The sequence below is a fragment of the Phocoena phocoena genome, chromosome 6 (genome assembly GCF_963924675.1).
Source record: "Phocoena phocoena chromosome 6, mPhoPho1.1, whole genome shotgun sequence".
Taxonomy (NCBI): Eukaryota; Metazoa; Chordata; class Mammalia; order Artiodactyla; family Phocoenidae; genus Phocoena; species Phocoena phocoena.
In genome coordinates, this window is record NC_089224.1 from 1,222,296 (window position 1) to 1,243,254 (window position 20,959).

Sequence of the window (20,959 nt, forward strand, 5' to 3'; positions counted from 1 at the left end):
GGCAGGTCCCTGGGCATCGTCTGACCTGCTTCCTCACATGATGCTAACTTATCTAAACCTACCCTACATTCTGACACCGTGGTGAGTGTGGGGGGGCGGGGGGGGATAGTGATATGAAACAGGGATGTGGAGACTGTATAAAACCAGTGCTTAAACAGGGCCAGGGCTTAAGCAGGGCCAGGGCTTAACCAGGACCCTGATGACCAGGAGAGGTCAGGATGCTGCATGGGGATGGCCCCTTGCTGCTGACGCCACTCACTGGCCCATGGCCTTTAAAGCCTGTTTCTTCCTTTAGGAGGCCAACCGTCTGTCTCTCTTGTAACCCCGATTTCAACAATATGAACAACAGTCCAAGATAAAAAAACATCTCATGCTATATAGTCTCACCAGCTCTGATCTGCAAATACAGACACTGTCTACAAAGGCTGCTATGGATTTGGATTTTTTCTTTTTTTTTTTGCGGTACGCGGGCCTCTCACTGTTGTGGCCTCTCCCGTTGCGGAGCACAGGCTCCGGACGCGCAGGCTCAGCGGCCATGGCTCAGGGGCCCAGCCGCTCCGCGGCATGTGGGATCTTCCCGGACCGGGGCACGAACCCGTGTCCCCTGCAACGGCAGGCAGACTCTCAACCACTGCGCCACCAGGGAAGCCCACGGATTTGGAATTTTAAACACACTGTGGCCCACTGTCATCAAAAGATTAAAAGACACAGAGAAAAACAATCGTCAAAATGCAAGGAATTAACTGTGAAGAATTCCCAAGAAGACCCGATGTTCTCAACTGTGATAAAACATAATAGTGTCACATTTTAAAATGTGGTTTCATAGTGAGAAGCACTAAAAATATACTTTAAAAAAAAATCAGAATTGGATATCCACTACTGAGAAAGTATTCCTGAACATAGAGAATAATGGTCTAATGTGTTAAATTTCCCCAAATTGTTATTGTTTAATTGGATTTTTGGTGCATATTGTTGAAAAGCAAAGTAATAAAAGTCTTGCCTACTATTAAATTACCACAAAAGGGGTCATTTCACAAGACATATGAATATGAACTCATCACACCATACACCTTAAATATATACAATTGTATTTGTCAATTATATCTCAGTAAATAAAAGAGCCTCAGTTTTGAGGGGACACCGGGTAGTCGGGACACACAGCCAGGGCCCTTTGTAAACCTAAGAAACTCACTGAGAGGGGTCTTTTAAAGATTTCCATTGTCTGAACTGTAATGCCTTTCATTTTTATTTTTTTAACATCTTTATTGGAGTATAATTGCTTTACATTGTTGTGTCAGTTTCTGCCGTATAACAAAGTGAATCAGCTATATGTATACATATATCCCTATTATCCCCTCCCTCTTGTGCCTCCCTCCCACCCTCCCTATCCCACCCCTCTAGGTGGTCACAAAGCATCCAGCTGATCTCCCTGTGCTATGCGGCTGCTTCCCAGTAGCCATCTATTTTACATTTGGTAGTATATGTAAGTCCATGCTACTCTCTCACTTCATCCCAGCTTACCCTTCCTCCTCCCCGTGTCCTCAAGTCCATTCTCTACGTCTGTGTCTTTCTTCCTGTCCTGCCCCTAGGTTCGTCAGAACCTTTTAAATTGTTTTTTAGATTCCATGTATATATATGTTAGCATACAAGGTGAAGTAAGTCAGAAAGAGAAAAATACTGTATGTAATGCCTTTTAAATCAAGACTAGTTTCCTTGGAGTAGGCACAGAAACCATCCTATTTACTTTCTAACAGCTGTGTCCCAGTTAACAGATGACGGGGTTGGGGGGTGCTTTATTCCTCAGCAGCCACTAAGGACGCGGAAACATCCCCCCCACATCAGCCTTCTCTCTCAAATAATCTGTTCGCTCGAACCCCAACTCAAATGAAAAGGGAAAGAAAAAGAAAAAAGTTCGTAAGAGTTTGAGATTAGCAGATGCAAACTATTATAGAGAGAATACATAAACAACAAGGTCCTCCTGTAGAGCACAGGGAACTACTGTTATGTTCAATATTCTGTGATAAACAATGAAAAAGAATAAGACCATACACACACACACACACACACACACACACACACACAACTGAATCAATTTGCTGACCCCAGAAATTAGCACAACACTGTAAATCAGCTATACTTCAATAAAATTTTAAAAACAAGAAGTCCGTAAGTGTTTACTTACTATTCAGTATATCCAAATCAGGCATTTTTAAAAGACCAACTTATAATTTGAGTGCCTCTGAGACACCTCGACCTATATTTTACATTTTCACACCACTTCACATGTCCCTTAATTTACGTTAAGGTTGCATTTTTAAAGTTAAATTGTAACACTTTACTACCTACTGCTTCCTATACATCTAAAGAGTATTAAAAGTTACTCAAGGAACAAATGTAATTGAAGTTGATTTCAGGTTTGCAGCACAAATGGTAACCACTTCTTAAAACAGTGTTCAAAACGAGCCCCCGGTTTTTAATATGTTTTTTGAAGTGATGGAGTTGTGGTTATGATTTTTTTTTGACTCTACTTTTTTTTTTTTTTTTTTGGCTCTGTTGGGTCTTCACTGCTGCGCACGGGCTTTCTCTAGTTGTGGTTCGCGGGCTCTAGAGCACAGGCTCAGTAGTTGGGGCGCACGGGCTTACTTGCTACGCGGCATGTGGGATCTTCCCGGACCACGGCTCGAACCTGTGTCCCCTGCATTGGCAGGAGGATTCTTAACCACCGCACCACCAGGGAAGCCCCTTAAGACTCTACTTCTGTAGAGCAGTTTTAGGTTCACAGAAAAACTGCGAGGAAGGTACCGAGATCTCTCATATACGCACTGCCCACACGTGCATGAATTTCCCTTGTCACCCTTCCCACCGGTTGGGACATTTGTTACAATTTTACAATTGATCCCACTACAGGACACATCATAGTCACCCAAAGTCCATGGTTTACCTTAGGGCTCACCTTTGGGCTTGGACAAATGTACAGTAACATGTATCTACCACCTTACTATCCTGCAGACTATTTTCACTGCCCAAAATATCCTCTGTGGTGCATGTATCTTTTCAAATTATAGTTTTCTCCAGATATATGCCCAGGAGCGGGATCGCTGGATTATATGGTAACTCTACTTTTAGTTTTTTAAGGAACCTCCATACTGTACATATCTGAAGAAAACGAAAACACTAATTCCAAAAGATACACACACCCAAATGTTCACAGCAGCATTATTTACAATAGCCAAGACATGGAAGCAACCTAAATGTCAATGGACAGAGAACTGGATAAAGAAGTTGTGGTACATATATACAAATGGAATACTACTCAGCCATAAAAAAGAAGGAAATAATGCCACTTGCAGCAACATGGATGGACCTAGAGATGATCATACTGAGTGAACTAAGTCAGACAGAGAAAGACAAGTATCATATGATATCACGTATATGTGGAATCTAAAAAAATGATACAAATGAACTTATTTACAAAACATAAACAGACTCACTCACAGACATAGAAAACAAACTTATGGTTACCGAAGGGGAAAGGTTGGTGGAAGGGATAAATTAGGAGTTTGGGATTAAAATATACATACCGCTATATATAAAATAGATAATCAACAAGGACCTACGGTATAGCACAGTGAACTATACTCAGTATCTTGTGTGTGTGTGTGTGTGTGTGTGTGTGTGTGTGTGTGTGTGTATATATACACATACATACATATATCTTGTATATATATATATAAAACTGAATCACTTTATTGTACACCTGAAACTAACACAACATTGTAAATCAACTATATTTCTGAAAAAAATTTTTAAAAAGTATCTTTGATAAAAAAAAAAAGATTTCTCTGTGATCCACCTATTCATCCCTACCTCTTCCCCCTACCCACCACTACCAGATATTTTTATTGAAAAAGAAATGTAACTCAGAAGCATTGGAATTTCAATTTAAGGACAGAATTCTGATTTGATTATATGAGTTATTTAAAAGTAGCATGACCAACACTGCCACTTTTGCTAGACTTTTATTGTACTGCTGCCAACATACAGTATCCCTCTATCATTCCTAATTAGTGTATGTCTTCCAGTGAAATCAATAATATAAAAGGTTGATGGTGGTATTATATCATTCACTGTCGATTAATTTATTGGTTTCCAAATTCCATACTCATTTATTACATGATAAAGAGTATAATTGACTTATAAATCATAAATGTTTGAAATATATAATATATAAACCATGTGATTCACGGTTTCCTTATAATGATACTGATATCCAATTCTCCTAATAGACTGGTGTATATATTCATCTTTGCAAAAACGGGGTGAGGGGGTCTCTACCCTGTACCTGGTGAAGGTCGTAGTATTCCCACAATTCCCCCACTGAGGAGTCTTGGGTTCTGGATTTTATCACCACTCAACAGAATTAAAAAAGTAGAAAATGCCATGCAACCAGGGTATCTACTTAACATACCCTGAGGTTGAGAGTTTTTTGTCTGCTTTATTTCAACATCTCATCATTATACCCTGAATAGGCTGGCTCAATCTACCACACTTATTTTAAAATGTGTTGACCTCTTTCTATCTTCAAATTAAACTTTTATTTTTCCTAAAACATGGAGACTAGAATCTCTACAGGAATTTTATACCAATAACCAAATATAATACATCCTTTTGATTTTCAAAAGGATACAAGTTCTCTGTCTATACGTCATTTTGTACACTTTAAAAGGGCCACAAAAGTTTATTCAAAGAGCGTTGCTAGTACAGGGTACAGAGTGGTCACAATTACTTGAAGCTTCTCCTATGTTAATACTTTCTCACTGTAAGCTTGCCTGTGGTTTTCTTATTTCTCTGTGATTTATCCTGAGGAAACTGGGAAGATGACTCATCCTTCACCACCGAGTCATCAATGATCCTGCTTCTTCTGTTCACCTACTCTCACGTATTTCCTAACCATGGTCCTTATTTCTAAAGCTCTATTATATAAAACAATTTATATTATATAAAACCTACTTCAAGACTACATTTATTTTTAAAAATCATTCAATTAAAATAGAATGATTAATTGTATTTTCAACTATTATTCAAAATAGTTTTCAAATATTATTCGAAAGAAGATATATTTCCAGCTTGCATTAAGGAGTTACTTCTAAAATAATGGTAACTGTGTAAAATAGCCACAAGAAGGTAAGAATTCATTTCAGCATCAATTATGCTGAGAAATCTCAAAGCTTTTTTCTAAATGAAATTAATTATATTTTAATGGGAGAAAAGCACTCAACAGAAGTGCTTCAGTCAAACTGTTTCCAAAAGAAGAGGTACAGATTTCCTTGTTTCTTTGCCTTTATAAAACTGAGTATGCAACGCCATCATTTAAGGTATCAGAGCTGAGGCAGAACATTTAAAGGTAGATTCCGTGCAGTACAGACTTGTTTCAAGCAATGCCTCCTAACCATGTGTTCCCAGTTTAAAATGAACCAACCAATAAACAACATTGTGAAAAAGACAGAAAGAAATTATCAAGCTAACAACTCCCCAAAACGTAAAGAAAATATGTAAATTGGCAGTGGGGTGGGTGGTCTAAATAAGGATCCAGCGTGCATTCTGCAATGAGACCTCACACTGTCAGCACACCTTTTATCATGCTAACAATAAGCTACAGGTGGTTCAAACGGGAACAATCACTTATCTCCTGCCTGCCCTCCAGAAACCATCCACAAAACTTAACTGTCTTACTAAAACGGTAAGCCTAAAACCTTGCAGAAGTTTTTCAAATAAATCCTTATTACATTTGCATGTACTTCAAACATGTCTGCCAAAAAAAAAAAAAACTCAGTAAATCCTTTACTTAAATTTAACATATAATTTTGATGGAATTTGCCCCTGAGATCACATAAGAATAACTGCAAACACGATAGCAAAACAATAGTCTACTTGGTCTCCGTAGAAGCTGGCTGCAGGAATCCTGGAATATTTAATCCTTCCAGGCCACTCAGCTTTCTCAAGTCGTTTAAATCGAGCACATTTACAAACTGTCCGAGTATAGACTGGTTTGCTCTTAATAATTCAATAATTTGAATGAAGTCAGAGAATACTAAGGTATTCAAGATTTAAAATATGTTTTAGAGAAGGAAGCATAAAATCCATTTTCTAAAGATTTTTAAAGTAGCCATTCAGCAACGAAATGTCATAATAGGAAGCATTATTGGAACAGTTACAAATGTTCAACCCAAACGAAGGCAGGATGAATAGAAATTTTCCCCTAGGTTTAGAAATATCTCATTCGCCTGCCGGCCTTTTGGATCGTATTCGACATCAGCATCAACTTGAATAAAACAGGAGTGTAAGGGGTTCGCCGGTACAAGAAATTGTACTCAGTAGTAAAATGTAGCTTAGGCTTCACTCACAGGCATGTAAGACAGAGCCCTGCTAAATGCGACCATCATCGTTTTCCACCACCTATACGCAGGCCTATTTTCAATGAGATGCAACGTCGAATTTTAGGTAAAAATGAGCGTTTCTTGCGGAATCCGGCTGCCAGAATCGGCTCCGCGTTGGGCTTGGCTTGTCAGCCACTTCTGATGAGGGGTATTGCGAGCGGCTGCGGGTGAAGGGCGCAGGATGAAACTAGCCCGAGCTTCCACTCACTTTCCCAATTTTCCAAATGAGGACGGAGTGTGATCTGCCCGAGGGAGCAGATCCGCCTCTGCGCACGAGGCGCTGCGGGCGGGTCCTGAGGGTCCTCAGGTGTGCGGAGCGCTGCTGGCGTCTGCCAACGCGACCACAGAGGCTTAAGTGGGGCGGGGGGAGGGGCAGCCCCACCGGGACCACCGTGCCCGGCCCCGCGGCTGCGCTGCGTCCGCGTGCGGTGGACACTGACCAGCAGGTGCACAGCGACCCGCGGTCGGGTCTCAGGTACAGGCTGCGTCTCGATAGCCCTCATCGTCCCTGAGGAAGCTCCCAGGTAGGATGCGGGACTTGGGGGGGGGGGGTCCCCAGCTTAACCCTGTCACTGCCGCCCCGGCAGCCCACCCTCGCCGCACAGAGTCTGCAACATCGTGATCGAGTGCAGGTCCTCGCCGGGTGTGGAGGCTGACTCTCACCGGGGCCCCAGACACCCGCCGTCCCCGGGAGCGGGCGGGCGCCTACGAGCCCACACCTTCCCGCTCCCGCCCCCCAGGCCACCGGGCGCGCCGCCAGCCGCGGGATCGAGTCCACCTCAGCGAAACGCCTCGCCAGCCCCCTGGCCGTACCCGCCAGCGCCAGGCCCCGTGCAAAGTTGGGCAGGTGGCACTTTGCGAACCTTTGGGGGCGGGGAGAGGACCGTGGGGACCTGGGGGCACCCGGACCCCGGGTAGGCGACCCCCCAGCACGGCGCGGCCTCCAAGGCGCCCACTTCCTCCCCGCGCCCCAACCTGACCCCCACCCCGCCCCGGGCAGCGCGCTCGAGCGCGGGAAGGCGCCGACTTACGTCTCGGAATCGGTTCCACTGTCCGGCCTCCCGGTCGTACTGGGACACCGTGCTGAGCCATTGTTTGTCGTCCAGAAAATTGCCGCCGTCCGGCCGGCCCGCGGCCGCCGCCAGAGCCTGCGCGCACCAGGCGGCCGCGCACACGCACAGCACGGCCGGCGCCCGGAGCATCTGTGGACGGAGAAAGCGGGGCCGGTTCACACGAGGGCCCGGACCGCGCGTCTCGGCCGGGAGCTGGGTGGGGCGGGAGGAGGTCCGGCGCCAACCCCGTGGGCCGCCCGGCCCCGCCGGACGCACTGGACACGCTCCCGGAGCCGTTCCCGGTTCCCGTGGCCGCCGCCAGCCCCGCGCGCCCGTGCCCACCCGCGGCCGCCGCTCGGTCTGCGCGCCCCTCCGTCCTTCCCTCCCCCATCCACGCTCCCTTTCCCCGCCCCGCCTCCCCGGGACCCCTCCCCGACCCCTCTCCCGTCCCGCCTCCTCCGGGCCCCCACCTTCCTCCCCGGATCCGAGCTGCGGGCGCTCCGGATGCGGCTCGGCTGGAAGCGGAGGACGCGGCGCCCGCGCGGACCCGCATCCGCCTCCCGCCCCCTCCGCACCGGCTCCGGCGCGGCCGCCGACCGGCCTCGCTCCCGGGGGCGCGGGGCTCGGGGCGCGCTCGGCACCGGGTCGCAAGCTGCACCGGGGCTCGCGGTCTCCCAGCCGCTGCCCTGCGGCTCCGCGCTGTGCGGCCGGAGAGGGACGCGAGCTGAGGACGACTCGGTGCGTCACCGTCCGGCTCCTCCGACTGCCCGCCCCGGGGGAAGCCGCCCGCGGGGCCTCAGGGATGCGCCGGAGCCCAGAAAATTTTAGCTACGTGTGCGTGAACTTCATGTTAAAGGGCGGAAGTTCTTTTCCTTTCCCTTCTTAAGGAGAAAATCTTCACTACGTGGGGCGAGTGAGTCCGCCCCCATCCCTCACGTGCTGTACCTTATTCTCCTTTCATCAGAACGCCTTGGCTGCTGTAGTTTACGCTCTAGGACTTGAACCGAAAACTTAAAAGCGCAGTCTGTGTCTCCCTACTGCACCATGGAAGAGAGCTTTGAAACTCATTTTGCCTTCCAAATCTGCATTTATGACAAAATACTCGGCTCCCTCTGGCTTCTCCACATATTCTAAATAAACTGGAAGGAAATCAGTCATTGGCCCCCTGTGAGCAGAATCTGACGAAGACAGGCTCTCCCACAGACTTAGATGATGTAGGCGAAGTGAACATTAAATGCATATCAGCAGATCCACAGAGGCTAAAATACTGCGATCACGTTCTGTATCTCTGTGTGAATCGTTAGAGATTATTTCAGCCAGAAGTCCATCTCCCAAAGCTGTGACCTTTGAAAATGTCCTGGAGCTTCTGAAACTTGAGGAGCTATTTGAATAACAGCTGTACCTTCTCACGTTCTCCGTTTCAATCTCATGTAACATTTGTGCAACATGTTTCAAACTATATTAAAATAGGAGTCAGACATGATTAATTAACACTGCTATTTTTTAAATACAGGATTTAAAAATGTATAGTATGTAAAAATGAAAGAAAAAATCTATTTTTTAACTCAAAAAAATTTTTCCCACCATTTCCCCCTTTTCCACTCGAATGATAGCAAGGGGAGAAAAAAAAACAGAATCTACAATTGTAATTCAAAGATGCACCGATTGATGTCAACACGTTTCAGATAACTTGAGAACACTGATGTGTACTAATACTCCAAAGATGTGTGTTTGGGCCTCTACAGCTGGCCGTTAGTTTAGAATGTTCTAATTCCTGCGTACCACATCATTAGATCATCCTTAGGTCAGCCCACTGCTGTGGCCTCTTCCGGATGCCCTGTCCTTCAGCTGCCTGCATCCTAGCCTCACTGCTCTACTGCAAAATTGGAAGTACTTTACTCTCAATTCAATGAGAATATTTTAATATGTTTAAAAAACCTCATTCTTTTTAATTTAAATCTGATAGAAAAAGCACAGAAAGTGTGCTTTAGATGAAACTTGATGCACAGCAGAAGTAATTATTAAATTTAAAATGACCTTCCAGGGCATTCCCTGGTGGTCCAGTGGTTAGGACTCTGCTTCCACTACAGAGGCCCTGGGTTCGAGCCCTGGTCAGGGATTCCCACAAGCCGCACCACGTGGCCAAAAACAAAAACAAAAACAAAACTTCCAACCTCTAAGAAAGATGTGTGTTCTTTGCTACAGAATATTTGATTATTGGATGAGAGATAGTGCTACAGACTCTCCCCCTTCAGAATCCATAGGGATCTGGATTTTAGCATGGTGATCGCCATCTGAAGCTAACATCACCTTCAGATAGATAGATATAGATATAGGTATATTCTCCATTTACCCAAAATGCATGTATTTCACTGCTGAACCTCAGATGTTCATAGAATCTCTTCACATCTAGCTGTCACTGGCAACTTCCAAAAATGCAGCCCCACGTGGACTGCTACCTACCAGTTGTAAAAATCTGTGGAAAAACTCACAGTGACAGTGGTACTTGTCTTGGGAGAAAAACTTCCAATAGGGCGTCAAACTCCAGATCTGACAGTGAGCAGGATTTACCAACAAAATGCAAGTTTGAAATGGTGTGAGTCCAAAGAGGTAGAACGAGCCTGTCTGCAGAGAATTTATGCTGGCCTGGTGTGGCCCAGCTCACCTCCCCCAACTGGCAAAACTCCCAAACCCCAGCCTTCTTCCAAAGCCACAGGGAAGTCCCTTGTTTTGCTCCCTATGTAACTGAATGTTTGGGTCTTTAAAGAGCCTGCTTTCAAAATTTAAATAATCCAGAGAGAATTCACACTTCAATTAACACCGGGGTTATCATTTAACACCTCCATGGGGGTTAACAGAAAGCTTGCTGTGAGCAAAGCACCACAGGGGGGAAAAAGGAAGAGAATTAAGTAGGCGGTGAGACATGGGAGGGGTAGCTGGGACCTTGCAAGTCAGAGTAGGGGGTCCAGAGGGGAGTAATTCACTGCCTGCTTCCCAGTTGTGTTGAGAACCAGTGTAGGAAAGGGAAAGGCTAGAAAAGCAGAAGAGGGGTGAGGTGTTTGGGGTGGGCAGGGTAAGACACTGGTGCAGGACAGTACCAGACAGGGCTAGAGCTTGTTTTTGTGTTTCTGAACATGCTTTACAAAATCGGTCACAGCAAGACACAAGTCTTCAGATTCCCAGCCCCTTTCCTGTCACTTCTGTCACCTCACGCCAATTAATAACTCATATACATCATGAACAGCCAACATTGGGGTCACTCTGACCTTGAACTTGACCCAGAGGTCGAGTTTCTTACTTATTTCTTTATCCTTTTAACAATTCCTGTACTAAACATGAAGTTAATCCATCAACGAACACCTATTATAGAAGACACTTTGCTTGGAATTTTTTTTTTTTTGAATTAAGTCTATTTCTTCTCTAAGTTTTCTTACCCTCATTTTCAGATCCGCCACAATTCTAGAGAGAAATAGCGTAAAGTGACAAGAGGTCTCTTTCTAACCACCTTTGAGATTGGGATCTCTGAAGACGTTGATGGAGCTCCATTTCTTCACACACACACACACACACACACACACAGAGCCATCTTTCATTAGTCACTTTCTTTCTCAGCTGCTGTAATAACCATCACGAGGATGTACAGGAAAGGTCCGACACATCGCGCATCTCCCTATGCCACGCGCTTTACAGGATGCCCTTTCGTCTTCGCAGACTGCCCAGGACCCTGTTGTTAGTAAATACACAGGAATGGTTGTGAGGGACTGTGAACTTCTCCAGGGTGGGCGTGCTTCTCTGCTTCTAGGTCTTCCCTCTCTAGAGAAACTGCTGTTTTGATCTTTTGTTTATGTTCTTTGGTTCCTCTCCTGCCCCCATCTTTCCTCCCCCGCCTGCTGTGCATTTCTTTTTTTTTTTTTGGAATTTTATTTTATTTATTTTTTTTATACAGCAGGTTCTTATTAGTCATCCATTTTGCACATATTAGTATATATGTGAATCCCAATCTCCCAGTTCATCCCACCACCACCCTCCCGCCGCCACTTTCCCCCCTTGGTGTCCATACGTTTGTTCTCTACATCTGTGTCTGTATTTCTGCCCTGCAAACTGGTTCATCTGCACCATTTTTCTAGGTTCCACATATATGCGTTAATATACGATATTTGTTTTTCTCTTTCTGACTTACTTCACTCTGTATGACAGTCTCTAGATCCATCCACGTCTCAACAAATGACCCAATTTCGTTCCTTTTTATGGCTGAGTAATATTCCACTGTATATATGTACCACATCTTCTTTATCCATTCGTCTGTCGATGGGCATTTAGGTTGCTTCCATGACCTGGCTATTGTAAACATCACAGCAATGAACATTGGCGTGCATGTGTCTTTTTGAATTATGGTTTTCTCTGGGTATATGCCCAGTAGTGGGATTGCTGGGTCATATGGTAATTCTATTTTTAGTTTCTCTGTTTCAGTCAGAGCTGGAACACACCCTTACTCAGAGTCAGGGAAAGAGGTGACATGAAAGCAAGGAGCTCCCCTAGCACCTTGGTCCCTGCCTCAAATGACCTCATCCCCTCAGACGCTGGGTCTCAGCAGCAGCAAGCCAGGAACCAGCAGGTGACCCACCTGGTGGGCTGAGATGGGAATTGACCAAACTGCAGCTCTGTCTTTAGGAAAAAATGTTGTTTGCCAACCAAGCAAGTGTGGTTGCCTTTCCGTTACAGCCAGCTGGTGCAGACAAGGGGCCATGGAGGTTAATGGGCTTTGCAGAGTGTCTGATGTCATCAGAGCTGTGGTTTAGGGTTAAGTGAGTTATCCTAAGGCCATGTCTGAAATATTACATTATAAGACGAGGGAACCAATATCTGAGCTATAAAAGTCTACTGTCTAGAGTGATGCCTTATGCCATCTCCATCTATAAGCTTGAATTCAGCATATAAAAAAGAAGAAAAAATGAAGCAAAACCCTGGGTATTAAAAGTTCAGGACCAAATTAAAGACCTGCCAACACCATCCTGGAATCATGCCAAGAGCGATCATTCTGTGTCCTCATCTCAGAATTTTATTTACTGAAACCATCTAAGTCTTATAAATCATCTGATCTTAATTTAACAGAAAGTAACAATAATTTCTAAAATTTTCATTAGGGGCATCAAAAATAAATAAATTTTGGGGCTTCCCTGGTGGCGCATGGTTGAGAGAGATGCAGGGGACACGGGTTCGTGCCCCGGTCCGGGAGGATCCCATGTGCCTCGGAGCGGCTGGGCCCGTGAGCCATGGCCGCTGAGCCTGTGCATCCGGAGCCTGAGCTCCGCAATGGGAGAGGCCACAGCAGTGAGAGGCCCACGTACCACTAAAAAAAAAAAAATTTTTAATTTAAAAAAAATAATAAATTTTTTTAAAAACTAAAATGGAATTGCTAGGGTAGTATAACAAGCTTTGTTGTTGTTTGGTTGTTTTTAGAGACCAACCCCACTTAAACAAACTTGATAAACAGGCCCTCTTGTGATTTAACTTAAACATTCAGTAGATAAATTGACTTTAAAAGCTATAATAAATATGAGAAGCACATCAATCGTTTAATTATGGTAATTCTTAAAAAGACATTTTTCAATATATAAACCAGAGAGTGAATCTGATTAAATTATTGATTACTAAATTGATGGTACTGGAAAATGACCAATAAGGCAATTAAAATTTGTTTTTACTTTACCTTGAGACATAACTCTTGACTATTTTTAAGAAAAATATTTTAAAATTTTAAGGAACATTAATTATAAATACATAAATTATACTGAGGGGTAAAAGGTACTGACACAAAAGTGTATAAAATAAAATATCAGAATGTTCATACAATAAACTCTCTTTACACATAGGCACATTCTTATACCAAGGTTATTAAATTGAAAAACATGCAAATCAAAGAGGTTTTTAAAAATAATTCTGTCCTTGAGATTAATACAGATATGTTTTTAAAAGTTGTTTGACCTGCATATTGATTAATATAGTAACCTTCATATAAGAATGTGTGTGGAGAGAATTTATTCTTTGACTCAGAATGTTATTTTCCCTAGGCCGTTACCTGACACAAGTTCAAGCGCCCAACACGGAGTGAGGTCAAACAAACCAAAACGCTGGAGTTTGGAGCAGAGAAAGGTTTATTGCCGAGCCATGCAAGGAGATGGCTGGCTTGCGCTTAAAAACCCCTGAACTCCCTGAAAGTTTTCAGCAAAGCATTTTTAAAGGCAAAGTCGGGGGGGGGGGGGGGGGGGCGGGGCGCAGGGTCCCAGGATGTGTGATCAGCTCGTGCACAATTCTCTGATTGATGGACGGTGATCAGTCCTTAGGTGCCAGAAGGTCTGGGGGCTACATGCTCCTGATCATCAAGTAGTTAATTTCTTCCATGTGATGGTGGTTTTAGCATCTGAAAAACTGAGGAAATGGGCATCAGATACTCTTTTCTGGGTACTTCAGAGAGGAGCTAAAGCAGACGATATGGGGGGAGGGGTCTGTCCCAAGAAGGCCCCATAGGGTCCTGCTCGGGTTCAGGGACAATATTTTGTCCTCAAGTAGCAATAGATAGAGTTTCTAAATCAAGATCTACAAAGAGCCTTTTATGTTTATCTTTGTGAATTTTTGTTTACTTATTTTAGCTGGCTAGTGCAAAACAAGCTTTTTGCTCTTTTTAAAAATTTTTTTAAACAAGTAATGCTAATTAGATTTGCTGTAGTAATCCAGTTCTGGGCTGCAATCAACAACAATACAGCTCAATTTAGTTCAAGTTGTACTTTGAAATGAGATCTTGAGATATTTTTCTTAACATTTTTTATTTCCTTTCAGGAGCTTTTTAATTACAAGCTTAATTTCTTTACTTGGTAGAGGACTATTCAGGTTATATGTTTCACTATGGTTGAGTGTTGATAGTTGGTGATTTTAAAGGAACTGATGCTTCTAAGTTATCAAATTTATTTGTTATTTGTAATATTCCCTTTTCATCCTTTTAGTGAATGCATGATCCATAGGAACAGCCCTGGTTTTATCCCTGATACTGATGATTTGTGTCTTCCTCCCATCTCTGTCAGTCTTCTTAGAGCTTTATAATTTTTATTAATTTTTTTAAATCAGATTTTTGTTCCATTGATTTTTTTCTATTTTCCAATTTTATTGATCTCTTATCTTCACTATATCTTTCCTTATATGCGTTAATTTTGCTCTTCTTTTCTCTAATTTCTTAAGATAGGAAATTAGATTATAAATTTTAGAACCTTGTTTCCTAATTATAAGCATTTATTGCTATAAATTTACTTCCTGTACTGCTTTAGCTGCATCTCACACGTTTTGATATGTTGTATGTCCATTTTCATTCAGTTCTATGCATTTTTAATTTCTTTTTAAAAGTTCTCTTTGACTCAGAGATTGTTTACATGTGTGTTGTTTGATTTCCAGATGTTTGGAGATTTTTATATTGTTTTTATGTTGTTAATTCTAGTTGGTTCCATATGGTCACAGAATATGCTGTGAATGATTTCAATTATTTTAAATGTATTGAGCTTTGTTTTATGACCAAATGTATAGTCTATCTTGGTTTCTCTAGATATTACCATATACATATTTAACTGATAATAGTCTACTGATATGGAATTTTTATCTCTGAACAAAGTGCAGAAACCTTATTTCCATTTAGGTCAATTTACCCTCTTGATTCTTTAAATATAATTGTCTTCAGAATTTCCTCTACATATGTAGGACATCACTTAGGTGATGTTTTAATTTTGCTTTCACCATCAAATATGATTTAAGAAACTAATGAGATTAGTCTTATTTGCCCCTCTTTTTTGCCCATTCCAATGTTTTATTTCCTTCTAAAGTCCCAGGTCTTCTTTTGCTATCATTTTCTTTCTCTTTAGAAAATTTCTTTAGCCATACTTAAAAGATAAGTTTGCTAGTGATCTTTGTTTTCATTTTCTTTTATTTGAGAACATCTTTATTTCCTGTTCATTCCTGAATGATAGTTTCACCAGATATAGAATTTGTGGTTGGCAGTTCTTTTCTTTCAGTACTTGAAAAATGTTTTGCCATTTCCTTCTGTCCTCCGTGGTTTCAGATCGGAAATTTCCTGTCATATGAATTGTTGTTCTCTGTAAGTAATATGGTCCCTCTCTAGCCAATTTTAAGATTTTGTTTGTTTGTTTAAAATTTTCAGATGTTTCAGGAGTGGATTTCTTTGAGTATAACCTATTTGGTGTTAACTCAGTCTCTTGAATCTGTAGGTTTACATCTTTCACCATACTTGGGGAGTATTCATGCATTATTTCTTCAAGTATTTTGTCAGTGTCTCTTTCTCTGTTTTTTCTTTAGTGCAAATAATATGAATGTTAATTCTTTTGTTTCTTCACAGCTCACTGAAGCTATTCCCTTATTTTTTTAGTCCACTTTCTCTCTGATATTCAGATTAGGTAAATCCAATTATGTATTCACTGATTTTCCAGTTCATTCATCCTAATCCTCTGTCATCTTTGCTCTGCTATTGAGCCCACCTAGTGAGTTTTTTTATTTCAGTTATATGGTCATCTGGTTCAATTTATCTGTTACCTTGTTCTATTTATAGTGTTCACTTCTTTGGTTTTCTGGTTTTCCTTTTGTTCCAAGATAATTTGTAAGTACGTGTTGAAGCATTTTTATGCTTCCATAATCCTTGTCGGACAATTGCAACAACCGATTCATCTTGGTATTGGTGTCTTGATTATCTTTCTCATTTTGGATATTATGTTATGACTGGATCCTATTTAATCTTTTTTTTTTAAGTAGGCAGTTCCCCTGTTAGGTGACAACCACAGTGCTAGGTGGGTTTGTAAATTCAGCTTCTTATCTGGACCCTGCCAAACTCACTGCTTGCAAAAATGAGGCACTCATTCATAGCAGAACTGCCTCTTCATGGGTGGTTGGGTTGTAGGTTCAGCCCCTACTAACATCTTCCCAGCAAAAGTGGGATTTCTCACTGCCTCTGAGAATGGGGGACATGGGGATGGATAAGGACAGAGTGTCTGAGTTTCCCCTGGGCCCTGATGGCATCATGTGGAAATGAGGGGATGATGCTATGTGACTTTTGAGGCTAGTAATAAAAAGAATGGTTTCTGTCTGGCTGGTTGGCTGTCTCTCTGATTATTTGCTCCCTGGAGAGACCACCACCAAGTTGTGAGGACCCTCAAGATGCCTATGTGGGAAAAACTGAGGGTCCTCAAAGCTGGCCAGGACCAGGCTGCCAGGAAGGCCAGTGAGCTACCTCGGAAGAGACTGTCCAGCTCCAGCTGAGCTTTTGAATGACTGCAGTTCTGGCCAAGATTTTGACCGCAATGCAAGAGGGTCTCTGAGCCCAAACCATCCAGTCAGCTGCTCCTGAATTCCTGGCTAGGGCAGAGTTAGAGGTCTCAGCTCAGCAGGTGTACATTTGCTTAATCTCCCTGCATTTGGATGTAAACTCCACACATCTGGGCATGATCAGCTCGCTCCCAGGGATCCTGTGTTTTATCCTCTAGAAAATTCACTGCCCTCTCTTGCAGGAGGGAAGGGCCATTGGAGTAGGCCTGACTGCTTCTTATGTGAATCTTCAGCCATTCCTCCTTACCTTAGCCTTATCCTTTTACCTAGACATGAAGAAGTAACCACGTGCTGTTAATTGTGGAATCTCCTGGGGATCAAGTGTTTTCATCCCGTCCACCTTCTTAGGGTTCTGTGCTCTTGGTCCCATTACTCTCCCTACTCAGCCCAGTTCCATCATCATTCTGCAGCTGATATCATCTGCTTTTTGGTTTATGCATGTTTAAAAACCCCTCTGTCATTATTTTATGGTGGTTTCAAGTGAGGGGAAAGTTAATATCTGCCTCCAATTTGCCACCTTCCCTGAGGTCTTCCCACCCAAAATTATTCTTAACTGACTCAAAAGTCTAATACCTCACTCACTGAATCAGAGTGCATTTCAGATGTATTAAACATTTAAATCATAGAAACAGAATCTTTAAAAAAAATTGTATTAAATATGTAATCTTAGTGTTGCAGGAAGGGGGACCCCTTCCAGGGCCCAAGAGTGAGCTCTTGTCTAATACTCAGAAATGAATTGTCCCAAGGAGACACACATGCTGACAAAGCACGAGACGTTCTTGGGAAGGGGTGCCTGGGCAGAGAGCAGGTGGGTAAGGGAACCCAGGAGGACTGCTCTCCACGTGGCTCTCAGTCTCGGATTTTATGGTGATGGAGTTAGTTTCCGGGTTGTCTCTGGCCAATCATTCTGACTCAGGGTCCTTCCTGGTCGCACATGCATCGCTCAGCCAAGATGGATTCCAGCTTGATGGCTTCTGGGAGGTTGGTAGGACACATGGACTGGAGTCTCCTCTCTCCTTTGACCTTTCCCAAATTATTCCAGTCGGTGGTAGCTTGTTAGTTTCCCATTCCTTACCAGGACCTGCTGTTGTAAGATAATTCATGCAAGGGGTTACTATCATGCCTGGCCAGGGTGGGCAGTTTCTGTCAGTGGTTCCCCTAACATTAGAACGGGGAATACATTGTTAAGCATAACCAAAAACCCCAAAAGCAAAAACATGGAAATGGATAAATCTGATTACATAAAATGCAAATGCTTGTTATTCAAAATAAATGAAAATTAAACAGAAATTTATTGTGACAGAAACAAAGGAATAACAACAAACTGAGAGAAACTGACACAAATAACATAGGGTTAATTTCATTTATTCAAAGAAAAATTATAAATTAATGAGGAAATGTTTTATAATCCAGTAGAAAAGCAGACATTGAATTAAGAGAGGTATAAAATAGAAAATATGCTAATTTCAATGAGCAAGTTTAGGAAATGTTCTTAGTGCATCACATGTTAAGCAAGCAGTAAGTATGATCACATCCTAAATTTTCAATGCATGTTGACAAAATCTATGGGAAGAAGATGGGAGTGATTTTAAGGGTCCCTTTGATATTTACAAGACATAAGATAGATTGTTCAGTTGCCCAAACAAGAGGTTGGTAATGAGTTTATCTCCACACCTACTGAAGATAGTAGTGTGTCTCTCAATTGACATTAGTCTTCTTTTCTGAGCGTCAGTACCATTTTAGAATTTTCTCCTTATGCATCTTTCCACATTTTTTTTTTTTTTTTTTTTTTTTTTGCGGTACATGGGCCTCTCACTGTTGTGGCCTCTCCCGTGGCGGAGCACAGGCTCCGGACGCGCAGGCTCAGCGGCCGTGGCTCACGGGCCCAGCCGCTCCCTGGCATGTGGGATCTTCCCGGACCGGGGCACGAACCCTGCATCGGCAGGCGGACTGTCAACCACTGCGCCACCAGGGAAGCCCTCCACATTTTTTTATTTAAACTTTCTTTTTAATATTTATTTATTTATTTATTTGGCTGTGCCAGGTCTTAGTTGCAGCACTCAGGGTCTACTCTTATGGCATGTGGACTCTAGTTCCCCGACCAGGGATTGAACCTGGGCCCCCTGCATTGGGAGCACAGAGTCTTAATCACTGGACCACCAGGGCAGTCCCCACATTTCTTGTCCTTTGAAAACGTATGGTATTGCTGTTGGTTCAGGGTATGTGAGTCCTATTCCAATGATTGTTTCTAAGTGACTGTTTATGGCTGGGAGAAATCAAGTAAATTTACTGCCAGTAATGACATTTAGCTTCTTTGTTTCCTTCTATGTTTCCTTTGTTTTTTATCTTGTTGAGTTGGTTAGGACCTCTAGTAAAATATTAAGTAAGAATCATGAGAACTGATCTTGCTTTATCTTCTTATTTAACGGGAATACAGTTGACCTTTGAACTGTGTGGGTCCACTTATGCAATTTTTTTTCAAGAGTAAATACTACAATACTACACTCTCGAAGCTTGGTTGAATCCATGGATGTGGAACCACGGATCCAGAGGAAACTCAGATATAGAGGAGCCACTGATAAGTGGGGTTGACTGTGAGCCCCATGAGTTGATGAAAGGTCAACTGTGTGCTCCCTATTTCTTCATTAAATGTCGTGCTTGTTAGAATTAACTTATACTGTTATTGCAGGTCGACAAGGTTTTTCATCTCTATATAATGATTTTTGAGGATTTTATCAAAGTCTTTTAACCTCACATATTCTCCTTCTTCTTGCCCAACTATTAATGTGGTAAATTACATCGACAGATTCTCTGTCCTGCGAGGATAAACCATGTGTGGCTATGACCTATTAGTATAGAATTGGATTTCACTTTCTAACGTTTTATTTAAAATTTTATTTTTACGAGGGAGAACTCTCTCTGGGATGTTTATGTCAGAATCTTACTTTGCTTGTGGAATGAATGTGGAAATATTTTCATCTTTCACTATCACTTTGAATAACCTGATGGACAATAGGTATTGCCTGTTTGTTGCTGATTTGGTAGGTGTCACATATAATATCACCTGGGTTTGCTTTCTACTTGGGTGATAGTTTTCAGAATATCTTTTCAGATTTTTGAACAATTCCGGTTTCTTTAATTCATGAAATTGTATTTTCTAAGAAATGTATCATTTTTTCTAGGTTTTTGTATTTATCAAGCTCAAGTTGTACATAAATGCCTCTACAATGTTAAGTTCTGAATATATACGTGTCAGTCTCCTTCTGTGATGCTCACCTTATCTCTTCATCCCTTTCCTTTCCTGATCGTATGTGCCAGATGTTTATTGAACAATTTTGTTTTCTCTTGCTTGTTTTTCTTTATTCTTTCAAGAATTTTGGAAATAATTTTGTGTTCCTCTTAATTTATTTGTTTCCTAAAAAAATTATTGTTTTCCCTATTTTGTTTTCTAATTGATGGCTTTAAAGCTAAAAATTTCCCTCGGATTACTACTTTGGCCACATCACACAGTTGTTGATACATTGTGATTTTTTTTTTGTCACTTAGTTCTTAATCATTTTAAATTTTGTACTGTTTACCTATTCATTCAAAGAGTTATTTGGATGTATGCTTTTTAAGATGCAATTGTTGTTAGTTTGAGTATATATTTTCCCCCTTTTTAAGTATTGACTTACATACCTAGTGGTTTAAAAGAACTTTAAAAAAATATATTGGGAATTTCTTTGTGGCCTACTATATAATCAAAATCGGTGAATGTTCAATGCATATTTGAAAATGATATCTATTTTCTTTCTATTAATTACAGTGATGTGTATATCTGTATAGATATATTCCATACGATGTTTGAAATTTCTGTTATCCAAAACTCTACATCCCTACTTGTGTTCTACTAAGCCATCTGCTACTTTCTGAAAGTTGTGATAAAATCTCCTACGTGACTGTGAGAGAAATTGGGGCTCATTTATGTTCTATCAGTTTTCGCTTTTCTTTTTGGACTTAAAAGCTATGATGAGGGCTTCCCTGGTGGCGCAGTGGTTGAGAGTCCGCCTGCCGATGCAGGGTACACGGGTTCGTGCCCCGGTCCGGGGAGATCCC

At 42.1% G+C, this 20,959-nt stretch overlaps 1 protein-coding gene across 5 annotated transcripts in view; it reads right to left on the reverse strand.

The window, feature by feature from the left end:
* Positions 1 to 13,985, reverse strand: part of SPOCK3 (SPARC (osteonectin), cwcv and kazal like domains proteoglycan 3) — a 376,452-nt gene extending 362,467 nt beyond the window's left edge. For 3 of the 5 annotated variants that reach the window (XM_065878630.1, XM_065878629.1, XM_065878628.1), the window contains exon 1: positions 7,469 to 7,639. In XM_065878630.1, coding sequence (XP_065734702.1) covers positions 7,469 to 7,639 — 171 coding nt within the window. Of the gene's footprint in view, positions 1 to 7,464; positions 7,640 to 13,955 lie in introns of those variants that run through there. The other 2 variants (XM_065878631.1, XM_065878627.1) reach the window with 2 other exon arrangements.
* Positions 13,986 to 20,959: the final 6,974 nt, after the last annotated feature.